The sequence below is a fragment of the Argopecten irradians genome, chromosome 2 (assembly GCF_041381155.1).
Source record: "Argopecten irradians isolate NY chromosome 2, Ai_NY, whole genome shotgun sequence".
Taxonomy (NCBI): domain Eukaryota; kingdom Metazoa; phylum Mollusca; class Bivalvia; order Pectinida; family Pectinidae; genus Argopecten; species Argopecten irradians.
In genome coordinates this window covers 30,539,431-30,561,527 of record NC_091135.1, presented here as the reverse complement: position 1 = coordinate 30,561,527, position 22,097 = coordinate 30,539,431, and the positions used below count along the sequence as shown (strand labels likewise).

At 37.8% G+C, this 22,097-nt stretch overlaps 1 protein-coding gene and 1 long non-coding RNA gene across 2 annotated transcripts in view; one reads left to right on the top strand and one right to left on the bottom strand.

The window, feature by feature from the left end:
• Positions 1-21,738, top strand: part of LOC138315108 (calcium-activated chloride channel regulator 1-like) — a 37,545-nt gene extending 15,807 nt beyond the window's left edge. Inside the window, exons 4-12 of the mRNA XM_069255853.1 lie at positions 3,733-3,981; positions 7,126-7,347; positions 7,544-7,697; positions 7,827-7,933; positions 8,481-8,711; positions 13,415-13,703; positions 19,958-20,104; positions 20,181-20,393; positions 21,117-21,738. Coding sequence (XP_069111954.1) covers positions 3,733-3,981; positions 7,126-7,347; positions 7,544-7,697; positions 7,827-7,933; positions 8,481-8,711; positions 13,415-13,703; positions 19,958-20,104; positions 20,181-20,393; positions 21,117-21,616 — 2,112 coding nt within the window. The 3' untranslated portion in view covers positions 21,617-21,738. The remainder of the gene's footprint in view (positions 1-3,732; positions 3,982-7,125; positions 7,348-7,543; positions 7,698-7,826; positions 7,934-8,480; positions 8,712-13,414; positions 13,704-19,957; positions 20,105-20,180; positions 20,394-21,116) is intronic.
• On the bottom strand, positions 11,421-13,405 carry LOC138315110 (uncharacterized). Its single transcript, XR_011207461.1, has 2 exons — positions 12,604-13,405; positions 11,421-11,687 (listed from the first exon to the last, which is right to left on the bottom strand). It is a non-coding gene; the product is annotated as an uncharacterized lncRNA (long non-coding RNA).
• Positions 21,739-22,097: the final 359 nt, after the last annotated feature.

Here is a 22,097-nt window from a genome sequence, read left to right as displayed (position 1 = left end):
TCAGTACTGTAACAGTGGTCTGAATTTAGTCTCAAACCTACTAGTGATGGTCAGTAGTACAGTAACAATGGTCCGAATTTAGTCTCAATCCTACTTGTGATGGTCAGCACTGTAACAGTGGTCCGAATTTAGTCTCAATCCTACTTGTGATGGTCAGTAGTACCGTAACAATGGTCCGAATTTAGTCTCAATCCTTCTAGTGATGGTCAGTAGTACCGTAACAGTGGGCCGAATTTAGTCTCAATCCTATTAGTGATGGTCAGTACCGTAACAGTGGGCCGAATTTAGTCCCAATCCTACTAGTGATGGTCAGTACCGTAACAGTGGGCCGAATTTAGTCCCAATCCTACTAGTGATGGTCAGTACTGTAACAGTGGTCCGAATTTAGTCTCAAATCTACTAGTGATGGTCAGTCGTACCGTAACAGTGGTCCGAATTTAGTCTCAATCCTACTTGTGATGGTCAGTATTGTAACAGTGGTCCGAATTTAGTCTAAATCCTAGTAGTAATGGTCAGTACCGTAACAGTGGTCCGAATATAGTCTCAATCTTACTAGTGATGGACTAACTGTGGTCAGAATTTAGTCTCAAACATACTAGTGCTGGTCAGTAGTACTGTAACAGTGGTCCGAATTTAGTCTCAATCCTACTAGTGATGGTCAGTACCGTAACAGTGGTCCGAATATAGTCTCAATCCTACTAGTGATGGTCAGTAGTACTGTAACAGTGGTCCGAATTTAGTCTCAATCCTACTAGTGATGGTCAGTACTGTAACAGTGGTCCGAAGTAAGTCTCAATCCTACTAGTGATGGTCAGTATGGCACTGTAACAGTGGTCCGAATTTAATCTCAATCCTACTAGTGATGGTCAGTAGTACTGTAACAGTGGTCCGAATTTAGTCTCAATCCTACTAGTTATGGTCAGTAGTAATGTAACAGTGGTCCGAATTTAGTCTAAATCCTACTAGTAATGGTGCAGAACTGTAACAGTGGTCCGAATTTAGTCTCAATCCTTCTAGCGATGGTCAGTAGTACCGTAACAGTGGACCGGATTTAGTCTCAAACCTTTTAGTGATGGTCAGTAGTACCGTAACAGTGGGCCGAATTTAGTCTCAATCCTACTAGTGATGGTCAGTACCGTAACAGTGGACCGAATTTAGTCTCAATCCTACTAGTAATGGTCAGTAGTACTGTAACAGTGGTGCGAATTTAGTCTCAATCCTACTAGTGGTGGTCAGTACTATAACAGTGTCCGAATTTAGTCTTAATTCTACTAGTGATGGTCAGTTGTACTGTAACAGTGACCGAATTTAGTCTCAATCCTACAAGTGATGATCAGTACCGTAACAGTAGTCCAGTCCGAATTTAGTCTCAATCCTACTAGTAATGGTCAGTCGTACTGTAACAGTGGACCGAATTTAGTCTAAATCCTACTAGTGATGATCAGTACCGTAAGAGTAGTCCGAATATAATCTCAATCCTACTAGTAATGGTCAATCGTACTGTAACAGTGGTCCGAATTTAGTCTCAATCCTTCTAGTAATGGTCAGTCGTACTTTAACAGTGGACCGAATTTAGTCTAAATCCTACTAGTGATGACCAGTACCGTAACAGTGGTCCGAATTTAGTCCAAATCCTACCAGTGATGGTCAGTAGTACTCTAACAGTGGTCCGAATTTAATCTCAATCCTACTAGTGATGGTCAGTACTGTAACAGTGGTCTGAATTTAGTCTCAAACCTACTAGTGATGGTCAGTAGTACAGTAACAATGGTCCGAATTTAGTCTCAATCCTACTTGTGATGGTCAGTACTGTAACAGTGGTCCGAATTTAGTCTCAATCCTACTTGTGATGGTCAGTAGTACCGTAACAATGGTCCGAATTTAGTCTCAATCCTTCTAGTGATGGTCAGTAGTACCGTAACAGTGGGCCGAATTTAGTCTCAATCCTATTAGTGATGGTCAGTACCGTAACAGTGGGCCGAATTTAGTCCCAATCCTTCTAGTGATGGTCAGTACCGTAACAGTGGGCCGAATTTAGTCCCAATCCTACTAGTGATGGTCAGTACTGTAACAGTGGTCCGAATTTAGTCTCAAATCTACTAGTGATGGTCAGTCGTACCGTAACAGTGGTCCGAATTTAGTCTCAATCCTACTTGTGATGGTCAGTATTGTAACAGTGGTCCGAATTTAGTCTAAATCCTACTAGTAATGGTCAGTACCGTAACAGTGGTCCGAATTTAGTCTCAATCCTACTAGTGATGGACTAACAGTGGTCAGAATTTAGTCTCAAACATACTAGTGCTGGTCAGTAGTACTGTAACAGTGGTCCGAATTTAGTCTCAATCCTACTAGTGATGGTCAGTACCGTAACAGTGGTCCGAATATAGTCTCAATCCTACTAGTGATGGTCAGTAGTACTGTAACAGTGGTCCGAATTTAGTCTCAATCCTACTAGTGATGGTCAGTACTGTAACAGTGGTCCGAATTTAGTCTCAATCCTACTAGTGATGGTCAGTATGGCACTGTAACAGTGGTCCGAATTTAATCTCAATCCTACTAGTGATGGTCAGTAGTACTGTAACAGTGGTCCGAATTTAGTCTCAATCCTACTAGTTATGGTCAGTAGTAATGTAACAGTGGTCCGAATTTAGTCTCAATCCTACTAGTGATGATCAGTACCGTAACAGTGGTCCGAATGTAGTCTCAATCCTACTAGTAATGGTCAGTAGTACTGTAACAGTTGTCCGAATTTAGTCTAAATCCTACTAGTAATGGTGCAGAACTGTAACAGTGGTCCGAATTTAGTCTCAATCCTTCTAGCGATGGTCAGTAGTACCGTAACAGTGGACCGGATTTAGTCTCAAACCTTTTAGTGATGGTCAGTAGTACCGTAACAGTGGGCCGAATTTAGTCTCAATCCTACTAGTGATGGTCAGTACCGTAACAGTGGACCGAATTTAGTCTCAATCCTACTAGTAATGGTCAGTAGTACTGTAACAGTGGTGCGAATTTAGTCTCAATCCTACTAGTGGTGGTCAGTACTATAACAGTGTCCGAATTTAGTCTTAATTCTACTAGTGATGGTCAGTTGTACTGTAACAGTGTCCGAATTCAGTCTCAAACCAACTAGTGATGGTCAGTACTGTAACAGTGATCCGAATGTAGTCTTTATTCTACTAGTGATGGTCAGTTTTACTGTAACAGTGTCCGAATTTAGTCTCAATCCTACTAGTGATGGTCAGTACTGTAACAGTAGAACGAATTAAGTCGCAATCCTACTAGTGATGGTCAGTAGTAATGTAACAGTGGTCCGAATGTAGTCTCAATCCTACTAGTGATGGTCAGTACTGTTACAGTGGTCCGAATTTAGTCTCAAACCTACTAGTGATGGTCAGTATAGTACCGTAACAGTGGACCGAATTTAGTCTAAAACCTACTAGAAAAGGTCAGTACTGTAACAGTGGTCCGACTTTAGCCTTAGTCCTACTAGTGATGGTCAGTAGTACTGTAACAGTGGTCCGAATTTCGTGTCCAAGAGCCTGTGACTTATGCATTGAAGAGGAAATTCTGTGACTTAGAAGGTTGAAAAGCATAATTGATTAATATAATGATTAATACTCTGTCTTTGCACCATGAATTAATTAATTCGAAATATGTAAATATTAGTTCAAAGCCATTGGCATATTTCAGAAGGTCTTTGAAAAGTTAGATTTGTCTTTCTTCTTACCCAAGGTGACGGGTTTCTGTGATGACGAAGCCGACTTTGCCACCAAACACAATGCTGAACCGCTGAACCGCCAAAACCGCCTGTGTAGCCACCGTAGCACATGGGACGTCATTTCGAACACACCAGATTTCGTCGGGGGTCGGAATCCACCAACCAACTACACGGACGCCCAACTCGTACCAACCTTTACGTTTATTAAGGCACCACGCACGCGGAAGTCCGTAGTTTTACTGGACATAGATCAGTCGTCACAGGTAATCAAGAGTGGTTTGGACCTGGTCAGTCATCGGTGACCTGATAACTCTATTGATTGAATATATTCTAATCAGGCTAGTGTACGGTAGTCCCGGGTATAACCTCCGGTCTGGTTTCTACATTTGTTCCTCTCCTGTATTCGACTTCTTGGTCAGTCTTTAGCATATTGCCTTATTATTTATCAGTCTGCAGCATTTTGCCAAATTAACAAGAAGCCCATGGGTCTTAACGGTCATCTGAAAGATAATGCACAATGGCACACCAGTCCATATGTTCTTTCAATAGTAGACAGTGAATCTCGTCTATGAGAAAGCAACACTTCCTGTATTTCATCTCCCTTGCACGCATTACACCGTGTCCAACCGTACTTTGGGGGTTGCGGTTGAGGTAACGCAGAGATTGCGGTTAACACCAGAAGAATGCAGGAAAGAGGGTAGATCCACAAATTTGTCAAAATACGAAATTCTGCCGAATGAATCAACAAATGAGGTAGCCCACTTGGTAGATACAATTGTATAAAATATACTTTGGAATGTAAGTTTTCATGCAGTCCAAACACACCTCGTGGATATTTTGGTCACCGAGGAATTTTTGTAATCAAATCGAAATTTCAGTATGTTTCTAATCGAATTCTTTGAATTTAACACTTTCTAATAGCATTATTATATACCAAAAAAAACCAGCCGAATTTCATACATTTCTGTCTTGAAGTTTGCACATAAAGTAAATTAAATTTTTGGTGAATGAGGTTGCGGTTGCATTAAGTAAAATCTTGGGGTTGCGGTTTTTGGTCACACAAAACCTATAATGTTATATTCATATAATTATTAATGAACTTGGGATGTTTTAGAGGTGTTTTCGATCATTTTTTGCTATTGTAAAACATTAAATTAAAACATGGTGTTGTTTCAGACATGTATTAATATGTTTTTAAACACCATCATCCAGTGGGTATGTCGACGGATATTATGTCAGCTTGGACATTACTTTTGGAATGATAAGGTCAGTTTGAATCGGCGACAAATATTTACACAAATATACATATATAAGGTAAAGCACTAAATCAAAAACTTCAACGTTGTGGAGCAAATGGGTACCTGGCACGGGAACATTTCGTCGAATGAGAAAGCAGGGTACACCGAATTGCTCCATGACTTATGTACTCCGAAGAGGGTTAAGATGTCTCTGGAATGTCACAGTATTTCCCGGGATAAAAATTACAAGGTCGTGTGAATCTGTCCTTGTACGGAGAACAAGACTGTATTTAACATTAAATTGATCTTTTAACACACATGTAGTAAATAAAGTAATGTTCGTTAAAATGGGAAGAAGAAAAATACATGTTTCCGTTTTTAACCCGTGACCTTGTCCGTGACATTTGATATACTTTTGAAAAACCTTAACAATTTTGGATGCTGCTTTCAGATTTGGAATATGTACATAATATGTATATCATGTCATACATTGATCAGACTAGTCGCTAGTCTCTATTGATACGGTGTGGCTGTTCATACCTACGCTACCACCGTCGGTATCAACTCCCACACCGCCTCAATACAGAATAATGTGTGTCCAATTTTAGATAGACATTGCTTTTTTGGCAATATTTTCAAAACATAATTGATAGATTTCCATGTTTCACAGCAATTTGAAGCATTTCATTTGGCGTAACAGAGTACCAAATTTCATCAAGATCTGTTAATATACCAAAATCATTTTACTATAGCGTAAGAGGGACGTTGTTGGGCATATTTCATGTTTGAAAAGTAAAATTTGCAGCTTTGTTGTGATATCACCAACGTTAAAATACCTGAGTGAAGCAATGGGAACACGCATTTATTTCGTGTGTTCAAAACTATACTTAATGCTTTATTTCATGGAAACCGAAATCAAACAAACGAACTTTACCCCAACCGCAACAATACTTTATCCCAACCGCAACAATTGACTTACGTTACTTTTTTAATTTACTTTTTCCTCAACCCCCAAAAATTCGTTATGTCAACTGCAACACTTACTGACGCTACTTTTACCGACACATTTTCAAAATCACATTTCTGAGGAACCGGGTTACACATTGAAAAAGTCCTTTGAGGGATTGTTGATAAGGGTCTAAACATTTCTTATTACCCGTTAATACTGATCTGCACTCACTATGTGAAGCAGCAAAACGTGATGAACTTGACAATTGGTAAAAAGTGGCCAAATTCGGCAATATTTACGAAGTGTTTGCAAAACAGGGACGGTAAACAACAAGGTCATCGCTTCCCAAATTTGAATATGGCATTATTCCACCAAGTGCACACTTCAGATTTCCAGAAAAATAATCCTTGCAGAAAATATTACCTTTTGTCTTCCGACTTACCTCCGATTTCCGCCTTTTTACCGCAATCTCTGCGTTACCTCAACCGCAACCTCCAAATTACGGTTGGACACTGTGCATTACAGAAGTTGTGACGGTTTAATTCCTACTACTGTGCTTCGTCCGGCGTACGCCGTCAGTAAGCTTTTCACATTTTAGACTTTTCTCAGGATTCTCCAGTGGGATTATTTAAAACTTTCCTGAAATGATCCTGACATGGTCCAGACCAAGTGTTTTTTTCGGGTCATGACCGCCACAGCCACCATCTTGAAAACACATTATGAACTTCTTTTAAGTTCTACCGGTGCGATTTGGATGAAATTTGCCTGAAATGATACCAACATGGTCCCAACAAAGTGTTGTTATTTTTCGGGTCGATCCGAAATCTAAGCTGGCCGCCACAGCCGCCATCTTGAAAACAAATTTTGAACACATCTTCTTAAGTTCTACCGGTGCGATTTGGATGAAACTTGCCTGAAATGATACCAACATGGTCCCAACAAAGTGTTGTTATTTTTCGGGTCGATCTGAAATCAAAGCTGGCCGCCACAGCCACCATCTTGAAAACACATTTTGAACACATCTTCTTAAGTTCCATCGGTGCGATTTGGCTGAAACTTGCCTGAAATGATCCTGACATTGTCTTGACAAAATGTTGTTAGATTTTGGGTTTATCCCAAATCGAAAATGGCCACTATGGCGCCGCACAGCTTTGTATTGTTCTAACTTGAGAAGCATCTAGAAAATATTATGTGTTAATATCTTTTGATTTTTATCATAGAAGTACCAAGACAGTGTCCTGAAGTTGACCCAGGCGGCGACTCATTATGTGGGGGCGAATGAGGGTCGGGAGGGACACCAGATTGGAGTCCCTGATATACTGATGGGATCACTCCGTGCTCCTCGGGTTTCCAGATCTGCCCCGGAGACTGAGTACGTACTCCACGCTATCAAAGATGTGGGACATGACGTCCCAAATATGAATGAAGAAGACATCAAACAGGTAAGAGTTATCCTATCCAAGTTAATACAAACATTTTCCTGAAATCTTCTACATTCAACGTCACATGAATTATTAGCGAGCATTCACCCCATACCACCCAATGAAAGCGAGCGGTGTATGAAGGAAGTAAATGAATGACAAGTTAATGGAAACGATTGGGCAGAACTTAATAAAAATATAATGTCTTCCTCTTCAGTTGTTCCCTTTGGAACCATCTCCATCACAGAAACAAGTGATCGTCTTCAGTACTAATCAGCCAAAACTTCTAAACACGACGGCATTTACATCTGCCAATGTCACACTTCACTGGATATCGCTACACCATCATCCGGGTACTCGCAATTACGCTGGTAATTATACATAAACTCTTGGCGGATCTTACGTTCTTGTCTTAGAAACCTTCACGCGTCTGTTCGAAATTCGTATCCCCAATTAGATATTAATGTTATGTAATAAAGGTACATTTTCTTTCTGAACAGGAGCGACCGCTTACTATAACCATGCACACCCAGAGTCGACCGGGCACCTCGACGCTGTCTATGACGTCATGCAGAGAACAGAAGGCCCGAAAATCAACACTGTCAAGGTGCGTATATTTCTGTATATATATATATTCTATGTCACCTGCAAAGGGCAGTCCCTATGAAGGCGGGATTATGTCGACGTCGGCTGTGTCAGCAAGTACCGTGTCAGCATCGAATTTTCTTGTTTTATAATAAAAAAAGGAATTTCTTTTTGGGCTAGAAGGTCGCTATTACAGATCGAAAGTTGCGATAACTTAAGTTCCACATGCTCGGTCAAGCTGATGTTTATTGTAGGTGTAGTGCTTGCATCAGGTCCATGCATGGTGTTGGTTTGGCTTGTGGTAATCATGTTAGACGGTCGTAGGTGACCTAGACTAAGTAACAACTTCTGTGGAATCTTTATTTTCATCTGTACGTTGAACTTGCAGTTTTTGTATGATAAAAAAATGAAAGTCGTGCTTATTCAAAATATCAATCCGCTTATTTTTAAACCACGGTATGCAGATCTAGAGTTGAGACTACAAACAATTCTGATATAAGAGTTTATTTTCTGTATAATCATTTATCAACCGAATTGTCATGCTTTACTGACTAACTCATACACTCTAGCTGTTCAGCGTAACTAAGACTATGGAACCGGACGAGGAATATCGAGACACGGTCACCACTGACAACAGTACACAAGGCGATCTGTCCATCATTGTAACATATACAGGACTTCAACCAAGTCTGGAGGTGACGTCACCAAGTGGCAAACTGTACAACGACCGATCATCAGAGACGGAAGTCAACGACCCACTGAAAATGATAACATTGAAATTAAAACAGGAAAGCGTCGAGGTAATGGTATACACATATCACATTGTAGTCTCTATGTAATAGAACTTATCACAGTTGGCTGCCAGTCGCTTATAATTGTAGCCATTATCATACCGACGGTAAAGGAGGATGGTTTTTCCACAATTCCTTTTGACTGTCCTAGTCATTGCAAACGCAAATGGCAATGGTCTGCTTCCATTTGGCAGTCATGAACTATTATATTGTAATCTGTCAATTGACAGATGTCTTTCATAACTTTACCTTCATTGTCCAAAACTGCCAAATGAAAGCAGGTCACTGTATGAGAACCTGCTATTAAATTGAACTGGAATCCATTTGATCTTGCTGTCTAGTTCAAATATTTTTTTCTCGTAATTCTACAATCAAAGTACTGAAAGTACTAAATGGCTCGGTCTCGATATTAGGAGGAATATATTTCTAAGGTCAATACTACTGTAGTTTTGTACAATAAGAAATAAATTTGGCTGGTGTTCCTTCCAGTTTGGACTTTTGAGGATTCCTTGGACACCAAAGTGTAAAATAAGAGACACGTACTAAAATCTTGGAAGCCCATTCTAATATTTCCTATGATGTTATATGTCAAATGATTTTATAACACCTTTAGCATTTTCCTTGTTAATTTGATGTTAATGAAAATATCCATTCTTAATGACTATTGTCATCAAGTTCCTGGGACCACAGTATCAGTTAACAAGTATTGTTTTGCAGCAGAGAAAGACAAGGGGCATACTTTTCTATGCCAAAATGTCTTAAATATAGAATATGTCTGTCCTCTAGAAGACTTATCAATATCACCATGTGATTTTTGAATAAATTGGTCAATTGGTCTACTTTTAACAAGTTTTGTAATTATTCTTTTGTAAAACAGCAAGTTGATTGATATACATTGTATCCGAACTTCAATTCAAACCGGATAACTTGTTAGCTCACCATAGACCATGAAATTGTTTGTACACTTTCTTAACTTCAGGATCGTTTTACAAAATTACAAATGAATTTTTCTACAACATTTTTTTATTTTCAAATCCCCATACCTCTGATGAGTAAAATAAAACTGTCATTACAAGTGAATCAAATATTTTCAGTTTAAGATGAACAGGAAGAGATACATTCCTTTATTTCTTATAAACAGCAAACACCGATTTAATTGTTTGTTCAGCAGGTTTTTCCCCTTTCTTTAAAAACGCTACCACTAACATTATTGTCTGTACCTAGATATGTAAACAATTCTTATAAATCTAATTTTGTATTCCATAACATCAACTGGTGTTGTGGTACCGATTTACGTCTTGAGAATATCACAATTTTTATCTTTCTGATATTAAGTTCTAATTTCCATGTTATGCAATATTGTTAAAATTCATGTAACACTTGTTGTAGACCATCAGATATTTCTGATATCATAACAGTGTTATTGGCAAATAGTATGATAAAAAGTTTGGGATACATTCCAATATCATATACCGTAAAAACTGGTTTAATTTTGCGCAGGTAATTTTTAGGGCTGAAAATGCTTAAAAAATCTACTATCAGTATATTTTGCGCATCAACAAAATGGGGAAAACAATGTCCAGGGAGTCCCAAAACCGATGTATGAAGGTGACAATTTCAATGCAAAATATTCCCCATAAATGCTTGACAACTTGCACAAAAAGTGTTGTATTTAGAAGAAATAACATATGAAAACCGCATTGTGTTTGTTTTCTTTTATTGGTCACCGTAACCTGAAACTGAAATATCTAGCAGTTGTCCAAAACATTGGCGGTCTGGTCCGCCGTACTCCTTGCACATGTCAATTTTTGAGATATTACACATGAATAGTAATCAGGAATATTTGAAAAGAGTAGAATATATTTACTTAAATTGGCACAATAAGTAATTAGTGTGTTTGAGATCATTAACAATCAACAGCAACCAGCTAGCGGATACGTAGTTTAGCTTGCAACAATCACAGTGTGCATAATTTGTCAAGATTTGTAAGACAAAATATTCTTTTCCACCAGGTAAGATTCTAAGTCATAAAGGTAGATTGAAAAAAGGAAGGGAGATAAAATAACCAGATAAATATTTGTTGCGGGATCAGACTGGGTTGATTATCGGCGATCAGGTAGCTCAGTCAGAAGAGCTACATTTTCTTCTCTCCTGTTACAGAATTGGCACCCAACTAAATAACCAACGGTTGTGGTGTTTGAAAGGGTCTCGTATGTATTCAAAAAAAGAGGGAGGAGTGTAGCGGGACTGGACTGGGTCGATTATCGATGACCAGGTAGTTCAGTGGGTAGAGCTGTGACTAGAGCACTCAGCTAGTGTTCGGAGAGTCCCGGGATCGAATCCCGGTCTTGCCGCTACATTTTCTCCTCTCCTGTTACATATGGTACCATGCATGTAGATGTTCAAGGTAAATCAATAATGTTCGCTGATCTTGCAGAATTGCCTTACAGTGTTATAATGAATGCAGTAAATGTATGTTTCATTGGTGTGATTGATTTAAAGGCAGTTCATGTGGTGACCAAAAAAAAAGTAAAATCAATACTTTCAGAGTGATCAGGGAACATTGATAGTCAAGGCGGGGAAAACATAAGACGACCTGTGTTATACAAATAATGTTTAATTGATTTTCATTAAATTGTCTCGAAGGTGATGACGAGTGTGTTATGAACGATAAGCTTAATATGTTTTTGACAAAAAGTATTAACAGCTAATGTCATATTGTGTTTTAAATTTAAATAATCTTTTATTTATTCATTTCATTTCAAGCATGTACATGTCATAGAATATTAACAAATATCAGGTATATGCTTAAATCATATTACAGTTAAATTCAGAATAAGAAATTTGAAGATGATGATAGTAATTATTTTCGGATTGAAAATCATTACAATATTAAGCTTCCACAGTTGAAAATTACTTCTTTTTGTTCACACAATTCTTCTCCTAGGCTGTTTCCAGTTGAAATGATACATGCATGCTGACATTCTGTAAAACATAAGGAAACAATAAATGTATTAACAGAGTAATTAGTGAAAAGGCTAATATCATATAATTAAACATTTTAATCATAAATAGCAATACCAGCATAGAGGAAATATTATTGAAGTTTAATTCCCGCTGTTCTTCAGTCCTCCTGTTCTTACATGTAAGAGTTTTGTCCTTCATAAATTGATTGTAATATACAGTCTATAGCCGTTGTTATATAATGTGCACAAAGAAGTATAAATACACACGTACGCATGGGTACAGTGGTAAATTAATAAGTTATACAGAAAATGATGGTGCGCAAAGTCTATTTTGTTGAGTAAAAAGTTAAAAAAAACTAACATTGTTCACACCCTAAGATGTAATCGCACTAAAAACAGTGATCATGTGGGCATTTGTAAGACTGTGCCAGGTGGTAGAGATTAGTTCCGCTCGAGTGATCACACAATGCAAGTGAGAGTCGGGAATATGTTTATGTAAGTTTTAATTGCTAATCTCTGATGCTTGTTGGTAAAATATAACTCAGGATAATTGCTAAACAATTAACAGTTTTCTCTACATTTGTTACAGATTGAAACAGCTTTTTAAGTGCCGTTTTACGGAAGAATTATGAAGAAGAAATCGGCATTTTCGTCGATCTAGTAGTCCAAAAAATATCACTTCGAGTTATATGAACATTCCACATATGATTTATGTCATTCGGCCAAAAATTTATACTTCGTATTACCTAGTTTAATGAATATGCTGTATGTATATGATCAGAACGTCAAGCTCCTGTGGTGAAAATAACTAAAATGTTTTAAAAGTATGGTTTAGTGGTAATCTCTGAACGTGCTTTAGTATATAGATATAATCTGATATTTATACATGTGCTTATAAAATTATCGATAATAATGGATGTGGTAAATATTCATACCTTATTAACTGCCGTTAGTTTTAAGATTACGCCACCTTGGACATTTACAAAATGTTCACCGTCTGTCACGTGCTATTTTATCGGTAGTCCAAGTTTGTCCAAAATTTTGTTAGAGTTGTCTTTCTTCCATTGTGGATTTACACGTACATGTGGCATAACGCAGCCGTGATAAACAAATCTCCATATCGTCCTGAAATATATTTGCTCCCGAACTAATGTGATTCAAAGTGCAAAAATCATTATTGTAACAATTTTAATGTTTGAGGTGAAATATAGATTTCATTTTTTCCGTTGCGGGATAATTGTCACTAGTAGGGACTAAACGCGTGGGGCGAAGCGAAGCATTTTCGGGACGAAACGTCTTCATGTATTGAAAACAACATTTTCAGGACGAAAAGTCTAGATACATTGTACACAATTCAAGTGAAAATTTTCCAATCTAAGATCATTTGGACGATGTATATGGTAAGGATATGAAAGCAGTTATCTACTATTCCTATTTCAACATTACAGATACGCTTATTTCAGTAACTTTCATACTCAAAATTTGCTATTTAAAATTCCCGGTAAAATCAAAGTTGTTGAATACACTGCCGCTAGGAGCGCTAGTATCTGCGAGCAAGTTCTTAGCCAATCATATTGAGGAAATTGACTGTGAGAGAATTTTGCAACCACGATCACAATGGCGAGGTAACCCTCGCCAAAAACTAATCTCTCCATAAGAAATGAGAGTCGTCGCATTTTAGGTGATTATGTGATTTGTTTTAAGATTGATATTCATCCGAAGATAATGCTACAGCTTTGTATCTAGGTGGGAAGATGGGAGTTCCGAACTAAGAACCAACACTTTCAGTCGACTATCTCTCTAGTCGTATTGTCAAACTGTGGACAGAGGAGTGGCGTCGTACCTGTTACTCTAAAGGCCCGGCTTGTGTTGTACAATGACTCTGTGCCACCAAAAATGGCGGCGTATGCTGACGTCACACAGGGGCAACATCCGGTCACAGGGTTAAAGGTTATCGCCACGGTATTCCGACCAGGTGTGGAAGACGGAGAACATGCGACAGCTTACAAAATGATGTTGTTTGACAAGGGATCGGGTATGTACATTCACACAATACTTCACACAACCCCAAATGTCATTGGAATGTGCCCTTGTGTGACCCTAATCGCGGTACCTTCAAACGTTCAAGCGTAGACCGAATAATCACTCCGTTCCCGGCAGGGTATGAATTCCACCCCGTTGCCGATGTGTTGAAAGCCCCGATGTGATCCACATCGGACACTTTGTATGAAAGGCCGTATATATCAGAAAGGAGATAATTTAACGCGTTAAACACACTTTTAACGCGGTAAATGCTAACGCGTTAACATTTAAATGTTTTTATCACGTCAATAATTATTTTATCACGTTAACATTTAACGCGTTAAACTTGACAACCAATCAGAAACGTTGTTATCCGTTGGCACATAGGCAACTGTGCTTTTCGCCTTTCCCATATGGTCGAAAACCCACAACCGCCTCTGAACAGCACAGGGGTCTGAAAATTAGTTACATATTATATACATGGACCTACCAGAGTGCCCTAAGACCATTTTAGACGTTTTAGAGGTATGAATAAAAAAAAAACCGGAAAAATCATATAATATACTCTACATAGTACTAGTACTAGCTTATTCGTTACTCAACTCCTCAACAAAAATAATCCGAAACTTTTATTTCTGTGCGGATTTGCTTTCATAATTACACGAAGATACCTGCTATTAGAGCATAAAACAGAGTATTTGAAACATCGAATTTCACTCTTTTAATTATTTACATTCGAGCCAAAGTTATTGTACGATTAACTTCACTCAATAGTAATCATAAAAGTGATAGCACATCAGTTATAGTACAGCTATATAAGCCACGGACTATTATGACGTCACACGGTTTAGAGCTAGAAAATTTAAGCATAATCGGACGGTCAGAAAATTTGACCTCGATATCGACGGCTTACAGGTCCCGCACGGCACGGAGAGGTTTCTACACGTGTTAATAAAGCCATTTCCAGCATAAACTGAAATTATCATTTTTGACTGCACAAATCCTTTAAACTTAAAACGTGTTATGTTTGTAATATATATATTCTGTAATGTTACATCTATAGTGAGAGGGCGTCATATCAGATGAAATACAAGTTACAACTTACAAAAGCATATATTGCACGATGATTAATATCTTATATGTAAAGCACCGTAATGGATGCAATTTTAGAATTAATTTTAGGAAGTGTGTGTTATCAATCTGCAATCTTCGCAATATATTATATACTAACTTGAATTGTTGTACATGTTTATTATTTGCCCATCGTTGACAATGGATTTCACTAGGTGTTATTTACATGTAAATATAATTTTAGTATTGTCGTTTCGCTATTTTCCCGCATTCTGTATTTTAGTGCTTGTAAAAATTGATGTACTCCCGCAATGTTTTACCGCGCCTCGTTTTCAATTGACATGTGCTTCAACAGCCACGCTAAAGGCTGATTATTTTTTGCTGATGATTTTTGCTGAAATATGGCTGAAGGTAACGGCGGGGCTCGTCCCAAGCGAACGGGAGCGGAGCAAGACTAAAAGGGTTTATCGACGCCCTTCGATAAGGAAGACGTTTTCCATGAATCTTTGACGATGCCAGAACATGGACCCATGCCGGGGAGTGATGGCGACCACGTGGACGATCATGACGACGAAGAGCTACAACAACTGCAAAGCGAACTGAAAAGGATAAAAATTGACAGAGAAAAAATTATGATACGAAGAAAAATTAATGAAGAAAAGGAAAAAATACGAACCGAACTCGCAAAAGATTAGGTGACACCAGACAATTCTAGGGATCACGGTCAAGGTCACGAGAGTGGAGCCGTTGCCAGTGTCGGTGAGTTGATATTGAACAATTTGAACAATAACAACGAACAGCGAAAATGTTTAAAAATCTAAGACCATATCTGGCAGGACCCTATTCCCCAATATGATTCTGTGAATCTAGGCAAAAATATGGAGGTGAGAATAGGTAAAACTCGTACTTTGAAAAAATGACACTAGAACAATGGGGGTTCGCGAACATCCAAATCATGAATGCAAAATCAGGCAATCTCCCCAATTCTGCGCCATACTTAAAGTATACAACTGACATTTTCCGGCTCGCGTCCAAGTATGTTTGGTTTTCCGTGCTCCTTTATGATAAGGAATATCGAGAACAACAAGCCAGGGAGCATTTTGAGTGGGGGACATACAGACAAGATCTACGAGAATTCAACCTAGTTCATAAATCCTCTAATGCCACGTGTAGGGCATTTCAAGAGGCTGGCATTCAAACCCCATATCACAACAGTGCACCGGATCGACGTATGAAGGGTCCCTTCCTGCCTAACGGGAAAGAAATCTGTCGTAGCTTCAACAGTAACATGTGTACGCGACCGACATTTAGGATGGCACATAATTGTGCCATTTGCCTTTCAAGTGTTCATTCGGCTGTTAACCACTCCCAAGACACTTCCAAATCTTACCCCACTGTCATAGGGACCCCCAAAAACGGACCAGCTCAACATTAGACTGTACAAACTGTTTAAAACATGGGGCGTGGGAAGAACTTCTCCCCAACGACTGTGAGGATAGGGAGGAACTTCTAGTTGGTATACGTGATGGATTTAAGCTTACTTCAAAATTTGGTCTATACCAAGAAGTCGTAAGAGACAATTATGCCTCAGCTGTTTTATATAATGAAAAAGTTGAAGATCAGATACTCACAGAGTTATCGCTAAAAATTACGTAATAACAGATACAAAACCGACAATAATTAGTTCCCTTGGAGCTGTTCCTAAAGCTAACGGGGATGTTCGCTTAATTCGTGATGCTAGTCGGCCTATACATGCATGCTTAAATTCTTATACCTCGGATACAGATTGTTCTTATATGGATTTAAAAAGTGCTATTTCTATCATTAAACCAGGTGATTTCTTAGCAAAAGTGGATTTAAAAAGTGTCTACCGCTCAGTAAAAATTCATCCTTCAGATTATGCACTCACAGGCTTAAAGTGGACGTTTAAGGGAGAAACCTCACCATCATATATGTATGACACAAAATTACCGTTTGGGTATGCCAAAAGCCATAAAATCTTTCAAAAGCTGAGTTCGTCTGTGTGTCATATCATGAAAGTTCATTTTAATGTGACAGTTATCGCATATTTAGATGATTTTCTGATTATCGAAAACACTTTTGAACAATGCAGTAGAGGTCTTCGATTACTCATCTCAACTCTGAGAAAATTGGGCCTCAATATATCGTGGAACAAAATCGAGGGTCCTAGTCAGCAGCTTATCTTCCTTGGAGTCTTAATCAACACGACGGAACTAACATTGTGTTTACCGCAGGAAAAAATGACCAAATTTCAAAACTTACTATATACGTTTGTTGGAAAAAAGCGTCAAACAACTAGAATCTTTATGTGGAAAGCTCAGTTGGGCATGTTCAGTGATAAAGGGAGGCGCACCTTTCTCAGACGTATGCTAAATTTGATTCCAAGTGAATATAAAAGTTCTAATGCAAAAGTTAAACTTAATAATGAGTTTTTCTCCGACTTAAACTGGTGGATAACGTTTATGTCAGCTTTTATTGGCTGTGTCCGCTTTATAGAGTCAACACCTCTTAACAGGCCTACATACAGACGCTTGTGGTAAAGGATATGCAGGGTACTTTAATGGTGATTACTTTTATGTCAATTGGGAATTAGACCTGCCAGTGATGTCATCTGAACATATTAATATTAAAGAAACAATGGCTGTCGTATTATCAGCTTTACGGGGTCCTTTGGTGGTGTAATAAAACTGTGATTGTGTCAACGGACAATATGACCACCATGAGCATTATTAACAAGTCCTCTAAGAATAGTGTACTTATGTTTTGTTTAAGATCGTTATTTTGGATATCTGCATATTATAATTTCAAAATCACTATCGCAGATAGTGCTTATCGCCTTCATGAGCAAGGTCAGCTCTCTCGCTTGTATAGTGTTGTGACTAGTTATAACCTTATTGACTTTACTGCCGATGAACTGTTAAAGCATGTTTCCCCTTCTTTCCTATGTTATAGGTGGGGATTACGCGGATCCCCAGACAGAGAGACTCAAACACAATGTGAAAAGACTGAAAAAGAAGGGGTGGGCTAGTTCCACATCAGAGACTTATAAAACTCATTTACATACTTTTTTGAGTTTTTGTAAGGCCCATAAGTTAGCAAGTGTTCCGGCAGATATAGAGACTGTAGAAATGTATGTCGCCTATTTGGATGATGTGAAAAATTCAAATTTAGCAGTATAAAATCTTACTTAAATATTATATCAGTCTTGCACAAGTCTGAAAATCTACCTGATTCTACTACAACCTGGCATGTAAAACTTGTCTTAACGGGTGTTAAGAGAGAAATTGGCACAGCACAATCCTGTAAGTCCCCAGTAACTCCCCGTTTGTTAGAGATTCACGATATTTTAGATTTTACTTGTAAAGACAACTGTGTTTTTTGGGCAGCCTGCCTTGCTGGTTTCTTTGGTTTTTTGAGACCTCATATTTCTTAGTTAAAGGTGTATTTGAAAAAAACCCTGATCATTCAAACAAATGTTTTCCGATGACTAGAGTCTATATTACATGTAGGTCTAGAGAGGTGGACACGCTAGATCTAGAGTTATTTCCCTTTATTGATGACGTCATTGTCATCGTACGATACAATGTATATATTTCCAGCGCCCGAAGCACGTGATTCGACGTCTGGTTTCTATACAGTTTAAACAAATATGTGATGTATTTGAATTAAACGTCTTTGTCAGCATCATATAACATGTCCGCCAAGATGGCTAATTTTATGATCTGTGGTCTGCTGCTGATTGTTGATCTGGCGAACTCATGAAACGACGTCTCCGATTGGTTAGCTTAGTTTTTCAACTTTAACGCATTAAAAATATAATTGCAACATTTAACACGTTAAACTTAAAAAATGTTTAATGCGTTAAACTTAAAAAAATGTTTAACGCGTTTTAAACATCTAACACGCAAAAAGTTTATAGCATTAACGCATTAAACTTACTTTTAACGCGTTAAAAGTTTATAGCATCAAACGCGTTAAACTTACTTTTAACGCACTTAGCGCGTTAAATGTTAACGCGTTAAATTATCTCGTTTCTGACATGAACGGCCTTTCATAACTTTGAGACTGATAAAAATATATGTTTCGGGTAGGAAAATATCCTGATTTAACTCTCCACATATTGTTCTGACAACTATGATCAATATTCAATTCACAAACCTTTCGATTATAATGTTTCATCAACTATTAGTGGTAAAATCCAAGGCAAACACAACTGTTCAAAACCGTCGCCATGTTTGATTTACCGGAAAACGTGGCGAAATGAAACACTCAACAGGTAAAATATGTTTAAAAGTTTTAAAAAACAAACAAACTAAGAATAAACATGGTGAAAATGAACAAATGTAAGTATTAGTTAGAATTTAGCAAAAAAAAATTTAAGGTTCACGTTGCGTAAAACGTTGTGACATTATATTTCTTTCGTAGTGAAATTGTTTAGTTCATTCCATATACATGTATGGTACTAGTTACCATATTTGGAGCTTGAGACTTTCTAACGTGAAGGCATCATGGTGGCCAAGTGAGCCGTGTAGGAGATGTGAGCCATTCAAAAGTGCTTCAAAATATAATTTAGACGTGGAGGTGGGTAAATAAATAACCATTTTATGTTAAAAATGTTTGATATTGTTGGATTTAATTACAAAATTACATGACACACGTAAAATGTAACATTTTCATCGCTGGAAGTTTTGCAATACTACGGTCAATGTAGCTCAAAAGACTTTTAGACAGAAAATGATGTCGTCTTTAGAGCTACCATTGGTGCCTATTACTGCTAATGGAGCAAAGTAATGATTATGCAAACCATTATAAAACGTTCGTTTGCATTTTTATTGCATTTTTATTGTACTTGTTTGATATCGCTTTCCTTCTAGGCAATAAAACTTAACCACATAAAATATCAAATTCTCATCGAGGCATCATTTTTTTACATAATACATATGAAGGTCTTTCTGAAGGAATACATATGAAGGTCTTTCTGAAGGAATACATGAATCGAAGAACATATGATTTTTGATAAACAAACAAGAACTTAATCGTCAAGGAATACATGAATCGAAGAACATATGATTTTTGATAAACAAACAAGAACTTAATCGTCACTTAAAGTTAATAAAAAAAAACAAAAACGATATAGGAATTCGATTTCTACAGCTTTAGAATGATCTGTTGCAGGCGCGGACATCCTAAAGGATGACGGGATATACTCTCGCTACTTCCCACACGTGACCGGATCCGGACACTACCAGCTGAATGTGGATATTTTAAACAGCAACGGGTCTGTGATCAGTCAATCTTCAGACGGAAAACAAGACATAAACAGTGGGTATTGTTACAAACAGTGTCTTTCATTTTTAACTCCTTGGCAAATATAAACACGCATATTGTTGTTTTTCAGATACACTAAACATTAGCCGGTCATCTTACGGTGGTTCCGTCTACCTCCACGCCGACCATACACGGGGATGGCTGGTACCTTCTACATCCGGCGGAAATGATATTTATCCACCATCGAGAATAATAGATCTACGCGTAGTCCGGAAGTCGGAAATAAACATGACAGTGACATTGTCTTGGACAGCTCCAGGAGACGACCTTGACCATGGGATAGGTAACTTTTGCTAGCTCGGGTCTGAGGTATTTACAGATTTTACTATTATAAAAACGAAAACTCATGAAGCTTCGCAATGGTTTTGTGGAAGAGAATAAATTATAGCTATTATGATTGATTCAAATTATTTTGGTATTACATGTATACTCATTAATTTGGAGTCACATATGAGTATCGAATTTTGTGCGTTTTCTTTTGACATAAACCTGTTAGATTATAGTTCTGGCTTTTGAAAAAAAAAGATAAAAGACCATCATAATCACCTTTAAAACTAAAGTCAAACATGACGGAAGCGGGATTCTCAAATTTCAGTGAGATATTAAAGATGCTCCACCGCTGACAAATGGTATTTTTTCACTATCAAAAACAGGAGCAGACGATTGAGTATTTTTCTTTAGTTACAAAAGTTACTTACTTTACACCATAACCACCATCGAAAAGTTTGAGTTACTAATTTTAAAGTTAAAAAATATAAAAAATAATTAATTGCATCCCGAAAAAATTCTGTGGCACTATATCCTATATGGAATGAAGTACTGATTGCGCACGCACAAAAGGCAAACGAAATTATTTCATATTATTTTTTGTGTTAATTAGACATATACATACGCGATTAAACACCAATTATTGTTCAAATGATGAATATCATTTATGTTCTGTCGGCGGTGGAGCATCTTTAAAAAGTAAAACAATGCTAATGTTTTGTTCCTTTGTATATTTTAGCTGTTATGTATGATATAAAGTACGGACAAAATGGTTTGGATCTCTTAAAGTTAAAGGACGATTCACCTAACTTACCGGAAGATGCCATTGTAACCGGAAGTACAAGAAAGCCGCTGCCTGCTGGAAGCACAGAGTACTTGACTATAAACGTCACGGGACTGTTCTTAGATACAAATAAAGGTTTTGCATTTATTATCCGTGGTGTCGATGATAATGACAATAAAGGAGAGTTTTCCAATATGGTTACGATAGGTTTCAATTCAAAATCACCATCACAACGAAATACGCATGTACAGGGAAGTGAAATAGAGGCTGTTATATCGAACAATGTGGAATTCATGGCCGTCTCTAAGTCGAACACTTCGCACTCAAAGACTGTACTTTGGCCACTCATGTTCCTCAACGCCATTCTCTTGGCCTGCTTCGCTCTAATTGGTGCTAGCATTGTGTTGGTGTATCGCCGAGATCGTCCATTCCATTTGGAAAATCTCGTTGCGTAAAAAGTGTGCAGAATGTATCGTACTTTATCTTATTATCAAGTTTGACCGGAGATACGCAAGAAAATAGTTTCCATCTTAATGTATCGTTTTATGAATTAACATTAAAGCTTTGAATACCATAATGCCACTCTATTTTATTTATACATGAGCTATTTCACAATAACTGGGAGTGATACTTTGGTACTAGATGTGTACGTGCTGCCCTTAGCGTGGTCATGCTATAACATACTAACTGGCGAGCTGCTGAGAGATATACTTAATCCTGTGCTATATAATACATGTCAGCTTTGCCCCCCCCCCCTTCAAACGTCTAGATTAAACAGACGGGAGAATTTCTTATATAATAGAACAAGAGATCCCAGAGGGATCTTGGCGCCCACCAAAGAATGATCTATGTCTGACAATGGAAAGAGGGATCTTTTCCCTGCTTTTCAAACTTTTTCAAACACACTACATATAAAATTTGAGACAGATCGCTATA